This window comes from Tupaia chinensis, unplaced genomic scaffold (assembly GCF_000334495.1).
Source record: "Tupaia chinensis unplaced genomic scaffold, TupChi_1.0 Scaffold000377_5, whole genome shotgun sequence".
In the NCBI taxonomy this organism is placed as follows: Eukaryota; Metazoa; Chordata; class Mammalia; order Scandentia; family Tupaiidae; genus Tupaia; species Tupaia belangeri.
The window spans coordinates 2,514,235-2,531,411 of record NW_006159879.1 but is presented as its reverse complement, the minus strand read 5'-3'; the positions used below and the strand labels follow the sequence as shown (position 1 = coordinate 2,531,411).

At 50.9% G+C, this 17,177-nt stretch overlaps 1 protein-coding gene across 1 annotated transcript in view; it reads left to right on the top strand.

Annotated features, from left to right (window-relative positions):
* Positions 1-6: 6 nt before the first annotated feature.
* Positions 7-17,177, top strand: part of ACAD9 (acyl-CoA dehydrogenase family member 9) — a gene marked incomplete in the record, with an annotated part of 37,152 nt that continues 19,981 nt past the window's right edge. The window contains 7 exon segments of the mRNA XM_014589778.1: positions 7-180; positions 5,468-5,561; positions 8,455-8,556; positions 8,780-8,886; positions 9,971-10,071; positions 12,617-12,695; positions 14,551-14,725. Of these exon segments, the coding sequence (XP_014445264.1) occupies positions 43-180; positions 5,468-5,561; positions 8,455-8,556; positions 8,780-8,886; positions 9,971-10,071; positions 12,617-12,695; positions 14,551-14,725 (796 nt within the window).

Sequence of the window (17,177 nt, the reverse complement as noted above, 5' to 3'; positions counted from 1 at the left end):
GGGGGAGCGGGAGCACAGCCGGCCGGACTCCCAGCGGGCGGCATGAGCGGCGGGCTGCTCCTGCGCGCCGGGGCCTCGGGGCGGGCCTGCTGGGCTGTCACCACCCGCCGGCGCCTGCCGCGAGCGGGTCCGCCGAGCCGAACTTTCGCCAAAGACCTCTTCCTGGGCAAAATCGAGAAGGTGACTTGACCTGGTGACCTTGGGCTGGGGTGGAGCGCCGAGGGCGGGCGGGCCTAGACCCTGCTGCTGCCTGCCAGCTTCCCGCCCTTCTCCGGCAGGGAGCCCGAGCCTTGCAGGCTTCTCAGGTCTGGTGTCCGTGTTCCTTCCGGCTCACGCCCTCCCAGAGCCTTACGGCTAGCCCACGGCGATTAAGTGCGCACCAGCCTAGTTAGCGATTAAGTGCGCACCAGCCTAGTTAGCGCCCTTGAGTGGACCTCGGCTTCGTGACTGAGCTAGAGTGGAAGTGAGAAATGATCTCTTCCCCAAGTGAGATGGTCACACTCTAACCCCCTCTCCATTCTCCGATTGTTTCGGCCGTAGGTGGAGCTGGAGGTGCGTCTACCGTAGTTGTGCTGTAGGCCCGGGTAAATGAAGTTTTGTCTGGCGAGCGCACGCGCCCTACAGTGAAAATCTCTCCCCCCCCAAAAAAAATTAATTCCTAGGGCTTGCCACTTCATTTCCCTGTGCCTCAGTGCATTTTCTACAAGAGCAGGAGGAAATCCCATCCAGAAGGCTTAAAGGTGCATGGGAGGCCCGGTTCAATTCTGGGCCAATCTGAATAGCCAGCCTGACTGCATGCACCTGGAACCAGGGCCAACTGGGAGACAGAACAGGAGTGTTCACACAGCAAGACCTTGCTAAAAATACCTCTATCTCCCTTTCCTTCTATCCCGCTCCCTTTCTGTCTCTCCTTGCCTCTCATAAACAGTAATAACAGTAAGAGTAAACGCAGTGCCTGTCCCCCCAGAGCTGTCATGCCTTAAGCTTGGCTGATGTGCTGGATGGCCCTTATCACATGAGAAGTCGCCCCGTTTCTCTAGTATATTCCTTTACGGCTGTCAGGCTGCCTTCCCAGCAGCTTTCCAGACACAGAAGTGAGACTCAGACCGGAAGTGGTGCACTGTGCTGGGAAATGCAGAGCTAAGACTTTAAAGGTTGGGTGGCCATTTCTCCCAGCACCTGGGCCTGTGCGGTGTGGACCTCACCCCTCCCAGCAGATGGCAGAGGAAGAACACCAGCTTTTTAGCTCTCTCAGTCTTTGCGTCAGTGGCAGTGGCGCCTTCCCACCTGCAGTCCTCTTCACATTCATGGAGAGAGCCCATGCAGTGGGAAGAGAGGATCTCGCCCAGGACAGGCACCCCTCCCTGCGTGTGCATCACTATCTGCACTCTCCGTGTAACTGTGGATAAGCTGTCCGTCCCAGCAAGGCCAGCCTGTCCCTACATACCAGGCCTTCTCCCCTGCTTAGGGTCGTGGTCTCCTTCCCCTGCAGTACCCTCACTCCCTCTGCTGGATCTGTCACCCACAGCATTCAGGCTTCTGTCCCACAGTCATGAAAGTCAGCAGTGACCTTGTTATCAAGTCCGGGCGTCTGTTCTCCGTCCTTAGTCCAGTTGCCTGTCAGTGGCATCTGATGTATTTTATCACTCTGCAATATATGAGCCACTTTCATTACCTGGCTTCTGAAAAGCCATTCTGTCCTGAATGTCTCTGCTTCACTGTTTTTGCTAGTCATTCTTGGCTCTTGGAACTCTTTAAGCATTGGCCTCAGTTTGTGGACCGCTCTTATCAACAACCATATCCACAGTCTAATTTCGTGTTCCAACTTTAAATGCCATCAATACTTTTTTCATTTATTTATTTTTTTAGTATGCTATAGGGCTCATGTGCTCATTGGAGTGAGACAGTGAGAGAGAGGGCGGAAGTAAGAAATGCTCTCTTCCCCCAGGTGAGATGGTCACATTGTAACCCCTCTCCATTCTCTCAGGATTTGGGCACGCATACACACATACCCAGTGTGTCTTTCAAGCTGTAGGTTCAGGACTCCCAGCTGTGCAGTTGGCATGTAGGATCAGCTGCCTTAACATCTGTGCCACCTGCTGGCCCAGTACCATCAATATCTTTTTTTTTTTTTTGGAGAGGTTTTTGCTATAGGGCACATGGACTCGCCAGACAGGCAGAGACAGAAAGCGAGAAATCACCCCCCAGGGGGGATGGCCATGCCGCAATCCCTTCTCCTCCAATCTCCTCTTGGGATCTTGGGCACGCATGCACACGCACCCGGCGTGAGTTTAAGCCGCTGGGTCCGGGATTCGAACCATGGTCGACTACGTGGGGGTCCAGTGACAGCCATTACGCTAACTGCTGGTCCCCCATACCATCAATATCTTAATGACTCAAATTTATTTCTCCAGCTCAGATTTCTCTTCTACCCCAGGTTCTCTTTATAGCTACGTTCTTACTGCAAAGCAGTGCTTAGATGTCTAATAGGCATTTCAGGTGATAATACCCAGAATCGAATGCCTGGTCACCACCCAGTCCTTTTCCCGCCGGCCTTCGCTATCACAGGTAATACCAACGCTGCTGTTCCCTTGTTCAGACTGAACACCTATCAGCTTTGACTCCTGTCCTCACGGTCCACTTCTAGTTAGGCAGCGGTCCCCTCCACTGTCAGATGGTACTCAGGTTCCTACAGCCTTTAGGCCCCTTGACCACTACTATCGGATCAGGCCAGGGTCCTCTCACTGCATTCCTGGGGCCTGAGTGGGAACGTGGCAGTGAGGCTGGCACCTCAGAGTAGGAGAGTTGCCAGGGCACGAGGCCAGTCGTTCTCATGTTGCCCTTCAGTGGGCCAGAGCTGTTCTTGGGAGTGCCCTGGGCTGCTGCAAGGGTGAGTTGGAAGTTGAGTGGATGGGACTTGGTGACCTTTTTTCCCCATCAGCAGTGTCCATCAGAGCAGCTTGGCCTTTATTTTATGTTTGGGTTCTATCCTCTATTTATTTGAGTAATAGGATCCACTGTTTTAAAATTTTTGAAAATTGTGCATTGAAATTAAATTTGCTTCCATGAGGCAAACCATTCCTTTTTTTAAAAAAGAATTCATTTATTTAAATTTTATTTATTATCATTGTTATTATATTTTCCAGTTTGATCAGAGAGAGAGAGACAGAGCGAGAGAGAGGGAAAGTGAGAAAGCAAGCCACCAGGTCCAATACTTGAACTGTGGTCAGCCATGTGGGAGTCCAGCATCTTTAGCCACCACGCCACTTGCCAGCCCTGAAACCATTCCGTTTTTTAAAAAAGTTTTACTTAATTATTCCATGAGACAGAGACACACCAGGACCACCTGCAGGGTCTTGCTGCACTACCACCCTCCCCTTAGCCTCCAGCGAGGATCAGGTCAGCCTGGCACCACCTGCTGCGCTATACCTACAACTGCAGTTCAAAAGCTGCAGTTCCACGCAGTGGCCCCCCTGCCACCTGCACAAGCACAGCCTGGGCCCCCATTCCATTTTTTCGGTCAGGGCCAGAGGTTCCATGCCAGAGAGACACAGAGAGGAGGAGAGAAAGCTCTCCCCATCAGGGTGTGCTGCTACAGTCCCTTCATGGCTCCGTCTTGTCTGGGTTGGGGCACATTATGTTCAACATCTTTTCAAGCTGCTGAGCCTGGGATCTGAACCCTGGTTGGTCATGTGAGATCCAGTTTCATTAACTACTTCACCAGTAGGCCATGGGACTAGCCTCCCCCCCATCTGATTTTGACCACTGTTGTCACAGGGTTCTTTTTTCCTTGCCTCTAGGGTGTCTTTCCGGTGGTAGTTACCCTTTTCACTGAACACAAGCTAGTTCCCAGGGTGTCTATGTTTGCATATTTTCTGCCTGCTGGTACCAGAATGGTCCTCTAACACAGCCCAGTGCCCAAGGCCAGGTGAACACGAGTGCAGTGGGGTGGGTGGGTCTCTGCGTCTACAGCACAGGAGCCTGGGCTTTGTTCTGAGAGCCTGCAGCTGACCGGAGTCCTGGGTACTTTCCTTCCAGATCACCCTGAGGACAGAGGTGGGAGGACGGGGAGGTGTTCCTTTAAGTAAGCTGTTACTCTTGAGTAGGAATTTCCTGATAAGTCTAGTCCTAGGGCCAGAGAGAACAGTTCTTAGGGCAGAAAAGTCAAGGGTTGGGGCCCAGCAGATGGCATAATGGTTACGTCGCTGGACTCCCACGTAGTTGATTGCGTGTGCATGTGCATGTGTGCCCGAAATCCTGAGAGAATAGAGAAGGGATTGCGGCAAGGCCATCTTCCCTGGGGGAAGGGGGGTGATTTTTCACTTTCTATGTCTCTAGTGAGTACATATGGCCTATAGCAAAAGCCTCTCTAAAAAAAGTAAATAGAAGAGTCAAATATCTGCTTATGTATAGAAAGAGGGGCTGGGAAGGGAGGTTGAGGCCTCCTCTGAAGGCCTTCCTGGAGAAGCTTGGTGAGAAGTGTCAGGAGGAGAGGCAGGGCTCCTGGGCCCAGTAGTTTTGACTCAGGATGTCTCACTCAGCATCCAGAGTCCAAATCCACAGGTCCTCCTGGCAGCTTAAAGAGGTAGCAGGAACCCAACAGGCCAGAGGACTTCGGGATTCTGCAAGATTGTGTCGAGGGTCCACAGGGAATTCTGGGCCAGTGAGAAACATTGACTGCTCTCTGGATTGGAGCAGGAGTGGGAGCAGTCGTTTCCAGGCCATGGGGTGGGGGCCAGGCAGAACCAGGATCTGGTACAGAAAACTGGGAGCTTCGTGTGCAGGCATGTGGCCGTGTTGAGACTCAGAACTTGTGAAGTAGTAGGGTCGTCTGTACTGAAAACTGGCTCTGAGAAAGGCCGGATAAGTTCCCAGTCACAACCAAGGGGTGGCCAGGCACAGGCTGCATTCAGGCTGGCCTGGCTTCACATCTGGCCACCGTCCAAGCACCCTACTCCCTGCATCCTGAGTACAGGGAGGGGTGTCAGACAGGGACACAGGTTCAGGGGCCAGGCTTGGCAGCTGCAGTGTATTCTCATCAGTGGCAGCATTTTGCATGATTGATGTTGAATTCAGTACTTTAATAAAGAGCTTTTGCTCCTGCTGCCCAGATACGGAATCCTGAAAATCATGATTTTGGTTTTGGTTTGTTTTTAACTGCAAGACAGTACATGCACTCACCAGAGAGAGATGAGAAAGGGAGAGAAGCCACCCCCGATGGGTGTGGTCATACTACAGCGCCCTCTCCCAGCCTGTCGGGTTGTGGTCACACACAGATGTGCCCAGTGTGTTTTCCCAAGTTGCCAGCACTGGTGTTGCACCTGCAGACGGCCATGTGGGATTCAGCTCAGTTAACCACCAGCATGGGGGACTGGCTCTGTGCATCTTTGTTCCCTCTTTTGACTGCTACTACTGTGGTGAGAAATTGCTAAAAATTAAATTTTTAATAAATGTTTGTTATTTTCAGAAAAAAGTTTTCCCATTTCCAGAAGTTAGCCAAGATGAACTCAATGAAATCAATCAGTTGGTGGCACCCGTGGAAAAATTCTTCTCTGAAGAAGGTATGTGTATCATTGCCTGTTTCCATTATGAGGCTGGCTGCCTTAATACTGTATTTGAAGTGGTGTACAAGAGGGCCTCAGACATTAAGTGGAAAATGCAAATTACAAGCTATGGATTTTCTAAATTTTTGCAAAATAAACTCACATGTTAAATATATTTTTCTATGAAATTTTAAAAGCACCTTGTATAGATTTTTTTAAGAATTATTTTTATTTAACTTTATTTATTTATTATTTATTTTAATTTGACCAGAGAGGGACAGAGTGAAAGAGAGGGGGAAAGTGAGGAAGCAAGCCACCATGTTCGGGACTCGAACTGCCCTTGGCCACGTGGGAGTCCAGCACCCTTAACCACCATGCTACCTGCAACCCCCAGACTTTTATTTTTTTTTTAAGAATTATTTTATTTAACTTTATTTATTTTATTTTGACCAAAGAGGAACAGAGTGAGATAGAGAAAGTGAGAACGCAAGCCACCAGGTCTGGGACTTGAACCGTAGTCGATCATGTGGGAATCCAGCACCCTTAGCCATCACGCTACCTGCTAGCCCCAGTCTTTTATTTTGTTTTTGTTTTTGTTTTTGTTTTTAGAGAGGTTTTTGCTATAGGGCATGTACACTTGCCAGAGAGATAGAGACAGAAAGTAAGAAATTACCTCCCAGTAGGGATTGCCATGCTGCAATCCCTTCTCCATTTTCCTCTTGGGATTTTGGGCATACATGCAAATGTGCCTGGCTTGAGTTTTAGGCTGCTGGGTCTGGGACTCGAACTACAGTTGACTACGTGGGAGTGCAGTGACGTAATTATTACACCATCTGCTGGTCTTTATTTCTTAAATTTCTTTTATTGATGAGAGAAACAAAATGTAGATTTTAAAGAGAAAATTCAGAAATAGAAATGCATACGTCCAGAAAAAACTAGAATGTCACATTATTACAAAAATAATCATAAAAAATTATTTGTATTTCTATATATTAGCAACGAACAATCAGAAATTGAAATCTAGGGGCCAGCCCTGTGCCCTTGGGCTTAGTGGAGCCAGGTTCCACATGGCCAGTCATGTGGTTCAAATCCTAGCCCAAAGCTTGAGAAACACGCCAGGTGTATGTGCATGCATGTCTCAAATTCCAGCCACGTAAAGAAATGAAGGAGAAGGGGTTGTTTATGGCCATGCCCCTTCCGTGCTTTTCTCCCTCTCCCTTGCTTGCTGTCTGTCTTCTCTCTCTGGTGAGCACACACACCCTCTGGGGAAAAAAGAGAACAAATTGAAACCTAAAATAATATTTACAGTGATACCACACACTTTTGAATACTTATAGAAAAGTTTCTGTGAGTTTTATTTATCCTTTTTTTTGAGAGAGAGATTTTTGCCTTGGAGCACGTATGTTGCTGAGAACGGAGAGAGGGTCAGAGGCAATGAAAGGGAAAGTGAGAAGTCACCCACCAGGGGGTGATCACACCTCAGTCCCTTCTCCATCTGCTCCTGGAATCTTGGGCACGCATATGCGCCTGATGTGATTTTTTTTTTTTTTGAGAGGTTTTTGCTATAGGGCGTGTGCGCTCGCCAGACAGAGAGAGACAGAGAGATAAAAAGCGAGAAATCACCCCCCAGAGGGGATGGCCACGCCGCAATCCCTTCTCCTCCATTCTCCTCTCGGGATCTTGGGCACACATGCACACGCGCCCAGCGTGAGTTTTAAGCCACCTGTTCTGGGACTCAAACCGCGGTCAACTTGGGGGGAGTCCAGCAACATAGCCATTACGCTAACTGCTGGTCCCCACCTGATGTGATTTTAAAGCCACTGTGTCTGGGACTTGAACTGTGGTCGGCCACGTGGGAGTCCAGTGATACAGCTACATGCCATCTGCTGACCCCAGGGTTTTATTTATCAATATTTGCCCTGTTAGGAGTTAAAATGGAGAAATTTGAGAACTACTATGTTTTCTTATTTGCTTCATTGAAAAAGGTAAATACCCAGGTGGCGTGGTGGTTTGGGCAGCTGGATCATGGCTGCCTGCATGGTTAGAGTCCTGGACCACGCTACTTGAAAACCATTCTGTGTGAGTGTGTGCATGTGCCCAAAATCCCAAGAGGAGAGTGGAACAGTGGGGGTTACAGCGTGGCCATTCCCTCGGGGGTGCTTTCTCACTTTCTCTTCTCTCTCTGACTCTCTCTAGCAAGTGCACACACCCTACTGCAAATAAAAGAAAAAACAAATGCAGTATATGTTAACTTAATTTTTTAAGATTTTTTGTTGTTGTTATAGGGCATGTGTGCTTACTAGAGAGACAGATAGAAAGTGAGAAATCACCCCTGGGAGGGTGGCCACGCCACAGTCCCTTCTCCTCCAGTCTCCTCTTGGGGTTTTGGGTACACACACACACATGCTCTCAGTGTGAGTTTTAAGTTGCTGGGTCCGGGACTTGAACCATAGTCGACTATGTAGGAATCCAGCGATGTAACCATTACGCCATCCGCTGGCCCCAACCTCATATATTTTTTTAAAGATTATTTATTTACTCTTACTTATTATTACTTATTTTTCAATTTGACCAGAGAGAGAGAGAAAGGGAAAGTGAGAAAGCAATCCTCTAGGTCCAGGACTCAAACCATAATCGGCCATTTGGGAGTCCAGCACCTTAACTACCATGCCACCTGCTGGCCCCTAACCTAATATTTTTAATGAAAAATATTTTAAAAACAAAAAAATACATATAGTTCTTGCTGGACTAAATATTTAAACTGAAACACGTGTTAAATGACACAACTAGACAGTTTCCAGTTTTGAAAACTTTCTGACACAGGGGCTATATCCTACACAAAACTGTTTCCTCTTAAATTTGTATAAATGTAGTTTATTTTTTGTTTAATCGAGGTATTTCCTCTTGACAGTGGACTCTCGAAAAATTGACCAGGAAGGAAAAATTCCAGACGAAACTTTCCAGAAATTGAAGAGCCTAGGGCTTTTTGGGATGCAAATTCCGGAAGAGTATGGTAAGCAGGCGCTGGACTCCCACGTGGCCGATTGCAGTTCGAGTCCCAGACCTGGTGGCTTTCTTTCTCACTTGGCCTCTCTCTCTGTCAACAGGTTATAATGCCACGGCAGGAGCCCCGTCCCAAGTCCACTGGGCAGTGGGGCACCCTGGAGCTATCATTCATGGAGCCATCTGTCTCCTGGGGGGCACGGGCTGCACTGTGACTAAGACGTCTCTCCTAGGTGGCCTGGGCCTCTCCAACACCATGTACTCACGGCTGGGGGAGATCATTAGCCAAGACGCGTCCATCGCCGTGACCCTGGCGGCACACCAGGCCCTTGGCCTCAAGGTCGAGTGTCAGGGTTTCTGCTAGATTCTTTCTGAAGCTCTCCTGGGCTACACGGTGGTGTAGAGGCTGGAGGACGTGAGCCTCTGCTCTCTGGGGCTCCTAGAGGAATGTGAGCCCAGGCTACCCCTGCAGCCTGCCCTGCGGCCTCCAGTGGCCACACAGAAGTGCCCTGGATCACACAGCTCCTCTGCATCCTCCTGTGCCCCTTGCCCATGACCCACCCTCCGGGCCCAGGTCGGTGCTAGGATGTGAGCCGGCCCTACTGAGCTCTCGAGACCCCACTTTTGTGTCACTCAGCCTCCTCACCCTGCTGGGCTTGGGCAGGTCCAAGGCCACAGAGCTTGCAGCAACCCACCCTTGCAGGCTCACTCTCCTCTCAGGTCACTCCCCTCACAGGCTCACTCCCCTCGTTACGAAGCATGAGCCCAGTCATGAGGGCGATGCCTCCCTGATCCAGCCACCACCATGAGGCCTCACCACCTCCCGGTGCCATCACAAGTGGGGACCAGATCCCGAAGCACAAGCCTTTGGGGACACAGCGTTCACCCAGCCACAGCACCGGGTGACTTCTGTCCGCGTAGGTGTCAGAGCAGAGTGAGTGCCGTGCTCAGCTGGCACACCCAGACAGCGTGAACACCAGTGTCCTTGGCAGTGGGCGGACGGGCAGCCCTGACACTGACTGATGTCTTCCTCCTTCAGGGCGCGGCCCTTGCACCCCGTAAGGGGACTTCACATCTCATTGCCGGCCCCCCCTGCCATGGGGGGAGATGTCCCCACTTGTAGATGACCAGATGAAGGCTCAGAGGAGGGCTGTTCTTGCCCAAGGCCTTGCCCGAGGCCTGCCTGGTGGGGAAGTGCAGGAACTGTGACAAAAATCCCAGACTCTGCCACTCCACGGCCCCGCACTGCTGTCTGTGTTGTGGGGCAGGGTCCTCGGCACCAGCTGCCTGTGGCCGCCAGCTCTGAGCACCACTTTCTTCTCATGCAGGAAGTAAATACTTTCCTCACGGGGGGAATGTTTCCCAAGTACGCCTCACACGCTCTTTTCTCCCACAGCTGAAGTGACTGTGTGTGCTTCATTTAGGGGATCCTCTTGGCTGGCAGTGAGGAGCAGAAGGCCAGGTACCTGCCCAAGCTGGCTTCAGGGGAGCACATCGCAGCCTTCTGCCTGACGGAGCCGGCCAGGTCTGCCCTCCCTCACAGCATCCAGGGCATTCTCCCGGGTCACCAGAGCAAGGGCCTGGCGGGGCTGACTTATCTCTCCCTACCTAAAATCTAGAGCTCTCCCGCCTCGACCTCACTTCACTGTTGCAGGGTACCCACAGAGAGGTACCACACCTGGTAGCACCTGTCGAATCAGTGTTGTGGTCTACAACCCCCTTTAGTGCACAGGATGCATTCGGGCTTCAGCACCTTTCAGAGCCCATTGGAGAGATGGTGCCGGCCAGACAGCCCAGAGTCACACAGCTAGGGTGAACAGGGTCCGGGTAGAACTTGAGACAGTCAATTATTCATTTAATTTTTCTTCAGGTTTTTGTTTTACTTTTTTACTAGAGGGCATATGCGTACTGGAGAGAGACAGAGAGGGAAAGTGAGACACCCACCCTGGGGGGATAAACAGTTCAAGTCCTGGACCCAGTGACTTGAAAAGCACACCAGGCACGTGTCAGTTTCCTCCATTCTCCTCGTCTCTGGGGATTTGGGGCATGCGTGCACATGCACCTGTCATTTTATTTTTCTTTTTAGAATTATTTATTTCATTTTCTTATTACTATTACTTTTTTATAATTTGCTATAGGGCACATGCACTCACCAGAGACAGAAAGAGAGAGCGGGAAAGTGAGAAATTAAGCCGCCAGGTCCGAGACTCGAGCCACAGTTGACCTTGTGGAAGTCCAGCACCTTATCCACCACTCACCTGCTGACCTCAATCTGGCTTGGTTTTCTTTCTTTTTTTTTTTTTTGAAAGATTTTTACTATAGAGTGTGCGTACTCACCAGAGGGACAAAGTGAGAAATCACCCCAAGGGGGCATGGCCATGCCACAATCCCTTCTCTTCCATTCTCCTCTCGGGGTCTTGAGCATTCACGCATATATCCCTGGTGTGAGTTTTAAGCCTCTGGGTCCAGGGGTCAAACCGCGGTCGACTACATGGGAATCCAGCGATGTAGCCATTACACCATCTGGTCCCCCTGGCGTGATTTTCAAACCACCAGATCCTGGACTTGAACTTCAGTCAGCCATGTGGGAGTCCAGTTGCTTAACCACCTTGCTCCTGCTAGCTCCTATGTATTTATTTATTTGTTTGTTTCTTTTTTAAGAATTACTTTATTTAACTTTATCACTATTATTATTAATTTTCTTTTTTTCTTAATTTGACCAATGAGAGAAACATTGGGTGGGGAGGAGTGAGAAAGCAAGCTGCCAGGTCTGGGACCCAAACCACAGTTGACCACGTGGGAGTCCAGCACCTTAACCACCCTGCCACCTGCTGGCTCCTATGTATTTATTTTTAATGAGAGAAAGTGCATAGGAGGGAGAAAAGTGGTACTTTTGAAAGAACTTTTCCGTGTTTCAATCCTGTCTCAGCCTTCTGGTTGGCTGAGACCACAGACACACACTACGTGGCCTGTTCAGGCTGGGCTGGAACAGAACCCAGACTTCCCACAAGGCCTCGGCCTCGGACAGCAGAGCACTACCCCCATCGCCACGGCAGGGCCCAGGACTTGGGGCAAGTGTGTCATGGGGCCGTGCTCCACCCTGCTTCCTTTCACTTGGGGGCCCAGGAGTGGTGACCCCTCCCGGGAGGTCTAGGCTCCTCCTCACGGTAACCCGTAGTACTCTGGGGGCCACATCATGTCTAACCTGGAGCCCGGGTAAAAGTATTCTTAGTCGTGCAAACTGAATTTGGAAAATTGCTGAAGTGGAACAGAACCCAGGCTTCCCACAAGACCTCGGCCTCGGACAGCAGAGCACTACCCCTATCGCCACGGCAGGGCCCAGGACTTGGGGCAAGTGTGTCATGGGGCCGTGCTCCACCCTGCTTCCTTTCACTTGGGGGCCCAGGAGTGGTGACCCCTCCCGGGAGGTCTAGGCTCCTCCTCACGGTAACCCGTAGTACTCTGGGGGCCACATCATGTCTAACCTGGAGCCCGGGTAAAAGTATTCTTAGTCGTGCAAACTGAATTTGGAAAATTGCTGAAGTTTGTTTGCTTTCCTTTAAAGTAGATTTTACTACTTGCTCTCCTCTCAAATTTTTTTTTCCATCTCCCAGATTTAATTATGGAGAGAGTATTTTTTACCATGTTGCTGTAATGATCTGACTAGCAAGAATTCTGTGCTTTAATAGAGGAAAAACGTTGTCTTCCATTTTCAGTATAAACTCTGATAGACAATTCAAGATCATCTCTAAAATCACTGGAAGAACAAGTTAATCTGCTTACCAACTCTGCCGTGGATGCCGCAATGCCTTCTCCATCCTCCTGGGGTTTTCGGCATGCACACACACAGCAGGCATGATTTTCAAGCTACCAGGTCTGGGATTTAAACTGGTCAGCCATGTGGGAATCTTCACCACCATGCCACCTGCTGGCCCTTTTATGTGACCTTTTATTTTAAAAGTTTGCCTGTCCCTGATGGGGCACTACAAAACCTCTGTTTTAGGACTTGAAGTGTTTCGACCTGTCCGCATTTTGCAGTTTCCCTTGACCTCACCTCTCTGTCTCTGCAGTGGGAGTGACGCGGCCTCCATCCGGACCAGAGCCACACTGAGTGAGGATAAGAAGCACTACATTCTCAATGGCTCCAAGGTACAGCCTCCACCCGGGGTCCTCAGCCTTCCCGCGTCCGCGTGACGGGGCTCCAGTCAGTGCAAGTGGTAAAGGGCGTGCACTTAGCGTCCCCACCAACTGTCGCTGCTTAGACAGAGAAACTCAGGCACAGGGAGTTGCATAACTCGCTCAAGGCCAGTGTCTCTTCAGTGGCAGAGCCCGAATTAGACTGTGAGGCCACAGGGTCTCGTGCATCTGTGGTGCCTGTGACCTCCCAGCGGCACGTGTGTGTGTGTGCACGCACGCGCGCACACATGCTGTCTCCTCCTCCCCTCTCCTTTCTTTCTCCTCCTCCTCTTTCTGCCAAAGGCCACATGCACTGAGGGAGAAAGAAGGAAAGTGAGAAGACACCCCATGGCAGATGGTCACACTGCAGGCCCTTCTCTGTCTCCCCATCCTTTCGGGAGTTCAGGCATGCATGTGCACACCCAGCCAGTGTGTTTTTCTTTTCCCTTTTTTTAACTTTTTATGTTATGGGTGTGTGCACTTTGCCAGAAAGAGAGAGAGAAAGTGAGAATAACGCCCCAGGGGGATGGTCACAGTGCAGTCTTTTCTTCTCCATTCTCCTCTCAGGATTTTGGGCATGCATGCACATGTGCCTGGTGTATTTTTCTAGCTGATGGGTCTGGGACTTGAACTATGAAGTTAGAGATCCAGTGCCTTAACTACCATGCTACCTGCAGGCCTTCCTTTGCCTGCTTTCTTTCTTTCTCCCATGAGCGAGAGAAAGAAATATTCCCCCCCGCAGGATCTTGATGCCACAGTCCACCCCAGCCCAAGCCAGCAATGGCCACAGGTTCACATGCCTGGAACACCCAGGGAGGCCGTGGGAACCTGCCATGTGGGTTAGCCTCACAGAGTGTCACAGTCTGCCGCTGCATCACTACCTGGCCCCATGTGCTTGTCTTAACATTTTTTAGCCCAAAACTTAAACATATACAGACATCGGGAGTGATGAACTTCCCACACTTGACACCCTGCATCAGCAGCTGCTCACTCACAGCCTGCTGTGCTCAGTTGTCCACATTGTCACCATGAGCTGCACATTTATTTAATTTTATTTGTTATTATTTATTTTTAATTTGACCAAAGAGAGACACTCAGAGAGAGAAAGGGAAAGTGAGAAAGCAAGCCACCAGGTCTGGGGCCCGAACTACTGTTGGCCATGTGGGAGTCCAGTTCTGTAACCATCATGCCACCTGCTGGCCCCTCAACACTTACTTCTACAGCATACAACTATTTAAAAAACAAACCCATGGGGCCGACGGGTTGTGTGGTGGTTAAAGACACTGGATTCCCATGTGGGCAACCACAATTCAAGTCCCGGACCTGATGGCTTGCTTTCTCTCTCTCTCTGTCCATCTCTGGTCAAACTGAAATAAATTAATAAATAAATAAAGTTAAATAAAATTATTCTTAAAAAAAAAAGTCAGTGTTCAAATTTTTCTAATTATCTACCTTTTTTTTGTTTTTTGACTTGAATCCAGATCCAAATAAGTCCCAAACATGTGACTCGTTGACAGTGTCTCCATCCCTCTCCCCTGCTTCCTCCCCCTCCTCTGCTTTTTAAACTGACAAGTATTGTTAAAGTCCTTTTTCCTGAGAAAACCCAGTGGTATAGAGGTAAAGCCTGGGCTGTCCTAGTACCATTGGCTGCTCTCTACCCTGACCACTGGCCTCTCTTGGGCGAGCCTTGTGCTGGGCTGAGCCCTGACCTCTGACCATGCAGTGTCAGCGTCTGCAGGGCCCAGGCTGTGTGCCTGGCCTGGGCAGGAGGTTCCGAGAGGTGTGTGTAGGAGCTGCGTTGTCCCCAACCCCTTCTTTCCTTCCTCAGGTCTGGATCACTAACGGAGGGCTGGCCACTGTTTTCACTGTGTTTGCAAAGACTGAGGTTGTCGCCCAGGACGGCTCAGCCAAAGACAAAATTACAGCATTCATCGTGGAAAGAGGCTTTGGGGGCGTCACCAGTGGGAAACCTGAAGATAAGCTGGGCATCCGGGGCTCTGACAGTAAGTAGGCATGTGTGCATGCACACGTGTGTGTAGAGAGCATGTGGGCATGTGTGTAAGCATGTGGGCATCTGGGACTCTGACAGTAAGTAGGCGTGTATGTGCACATGCACGTGTGTGTGTAGAGAGCATGGGCATCCAGGGCTCTGACAGTAAGTAGGCGTGTATGTGAGTATGCACATGTATGTGTAGAGAGCGTGGGCATCCAGGGCTCTGGCAGTAAGTAGGCGTGTATGTGCGCATGCACATGTGTGTGTAGAGAGCGTGGGCATCCAGGGCTCTGACAGTAGGCGTGTATGTGCGCATGCACGTGTGTGTAGAGAGTGTGGGCATCCAGGGCTCTGACAGTAGGCGTGTATATACGCATGCACGTGTGTGTAGAGAGTGTGGGCATCCAGGGCTCTGGCAGTAAGTAGGTGTGTGTGTGTGCGCATGCACATGTGTGTGTAGAGAGAGTGGGCATCCAGGGCTCTGACAGGCGTTTATATACGCATGCATGTGTGTGTGTAGAGAGTGTGGGCATCCAGGGCTCTGGCAGTAAGTAGGTGTGTGTGCACATGCACATATGTGTGTAGAGAGCATGGGCATCTGGGGCTCTGGCAGTAAGGTGTGTGTGTGCGCATGCACATGTGTGTGTAGAGTGTGTGGGCATCTGGGGCTCTTGACAGTAGGTGTGTGTGTGTGCATGCATGTGTGTGTGTAGAGAGCGTGGGCATCCGGGGCTCTGGCAGTAAGTAGGCGTGTGTGTGCGCATGCACTTGTGTGTGTGTAGAGAGTGTGGGCATCCGGGGCTGTGGCAGTAAGTCGGCATGTGTACTTGTGTGCACGTGTGTAGAAAGGGTGTGCTGCCGGCCCTCCACTCCACCCACAGCCAGATAAAGTGAGGTTTAAATGGTTGTGGTTCCAGCTAAGCATTTTCGCAGAGCCCAGCGTAGACAGCCACACGGTCTTGCACATAGTGTAGACGGGTCCCCTGCGGCCGACCCATTAACTCAGCAGACTCTCAGCTCTCCACGGGTTGTGCAGAGGTGACCTCAGGGTGAGATACTGCCGGAGCCCTCAGCCTCACAGCAGGGTAGGAGTGGATGCCACGAAGGGTCTACAGGTAGTCTGGCGTCCTTAGGAAACATTTGTCTTTCCTGCCTAAGCTCCTCCTTCCTCTTCTCTCCTGCCGCCGGCCCACCCATGGTCCCTGCTCATTCAGCTCCCTGGGACTGTGTCCTGGAGGAGAGTTGTCCCCAGCCTGCTGAGTACTGCCTTCCCCTGCCACCTAGCTTCCACGGCTGCAGCTCACTAACTGTCCTTGCCTGCGATCTCCACGCCTAGCACCTCCCTGGGAAGGTCTGCGATGACCCCTTCCAGACACCCAGCTCGGGACTCGACTTCTGTTTTCTCATAGCCCAAGTGTCCTGGGAAACCTACTTCTGGCTGTGTAGTGGGTTCAGGTTGACCCACATGTTTTCTTTGCTATGTGGGCATATTCTTCATGGGCACGTGGCAGGCACTCGCTCCTGTCAGGAGTGCTGTGTTGCATTGGTGGCACCAGCCCCACGACAGCCTGCGCGTCAGCATCAGGGAGCAGGTAGCCGACCCCCAGTGGTGGGAGACCACTCCAGTTACTTGCAGGGAGCACCTTGAAGTGGATACAGTCACTGAGCTGATGCTGCAGGGCGTGCAAAAGCTCTCAACAGAGGCATAAACTACTGCTGGGCAGTATTAACTGGACTGGATCTAGTTGTCTGACTAGGTCAGACAAACTAGCAGTGACCTGAGTGTTACCCAGAGAAGGCAGGAGAGGCTTGTTTACAGCCACGAGGTGCTCCACAGCTGAAGCACGTGGTTTTGCCTCCCCTTCAAAAGAAAGACCACAGGCCAGCTCAGGTCGTGGCATTCTCTAGCAGAGACACCACGTCTGCCTGACCCCTGCTTTTTTCTGTTCTGTCCTTTCTCAATCCACAGCCCTTCCCCTCAGGACAGCTTATCTCTCTGATCTCGGGCCGGCGTAGTTACTCCGCAGAAGCGTGGTTTATTCCAGATCAGAATTGGGACCAGGGACCAGACAGCAGCACAACAGTAAAACGTGACTCTCTGCACGATTGACTGACATGGGGAGGTTCCAGATTCACGTCCAGACCTCCCTGAGTGTACCAGGCACATGTGCTCGCAGTTGGGCTGGCTAGGACTGGGGGGTCGTGGCGTGGAGACCCGTTGGGTGCTCTGTCTGACTGTCTCACTCTTGAAAGACACAAGGGCCAGCTGGACTCCCACATGGTCATCCAAGGTTTGAGTCCTGGACTCAGCGACTTGAAACGTTCCAGGCGCATGTGCATGTATTCCCCTGAAATCCCGAGAGAATGGAGGAGAAAGGAATTCAGTGTGGTCATCCCCCCTGGGGGGTGATTTCTCATTTTCTCTGTCTTTCCAGTGAGTGCACCTGGCCTATGGCGAAAAC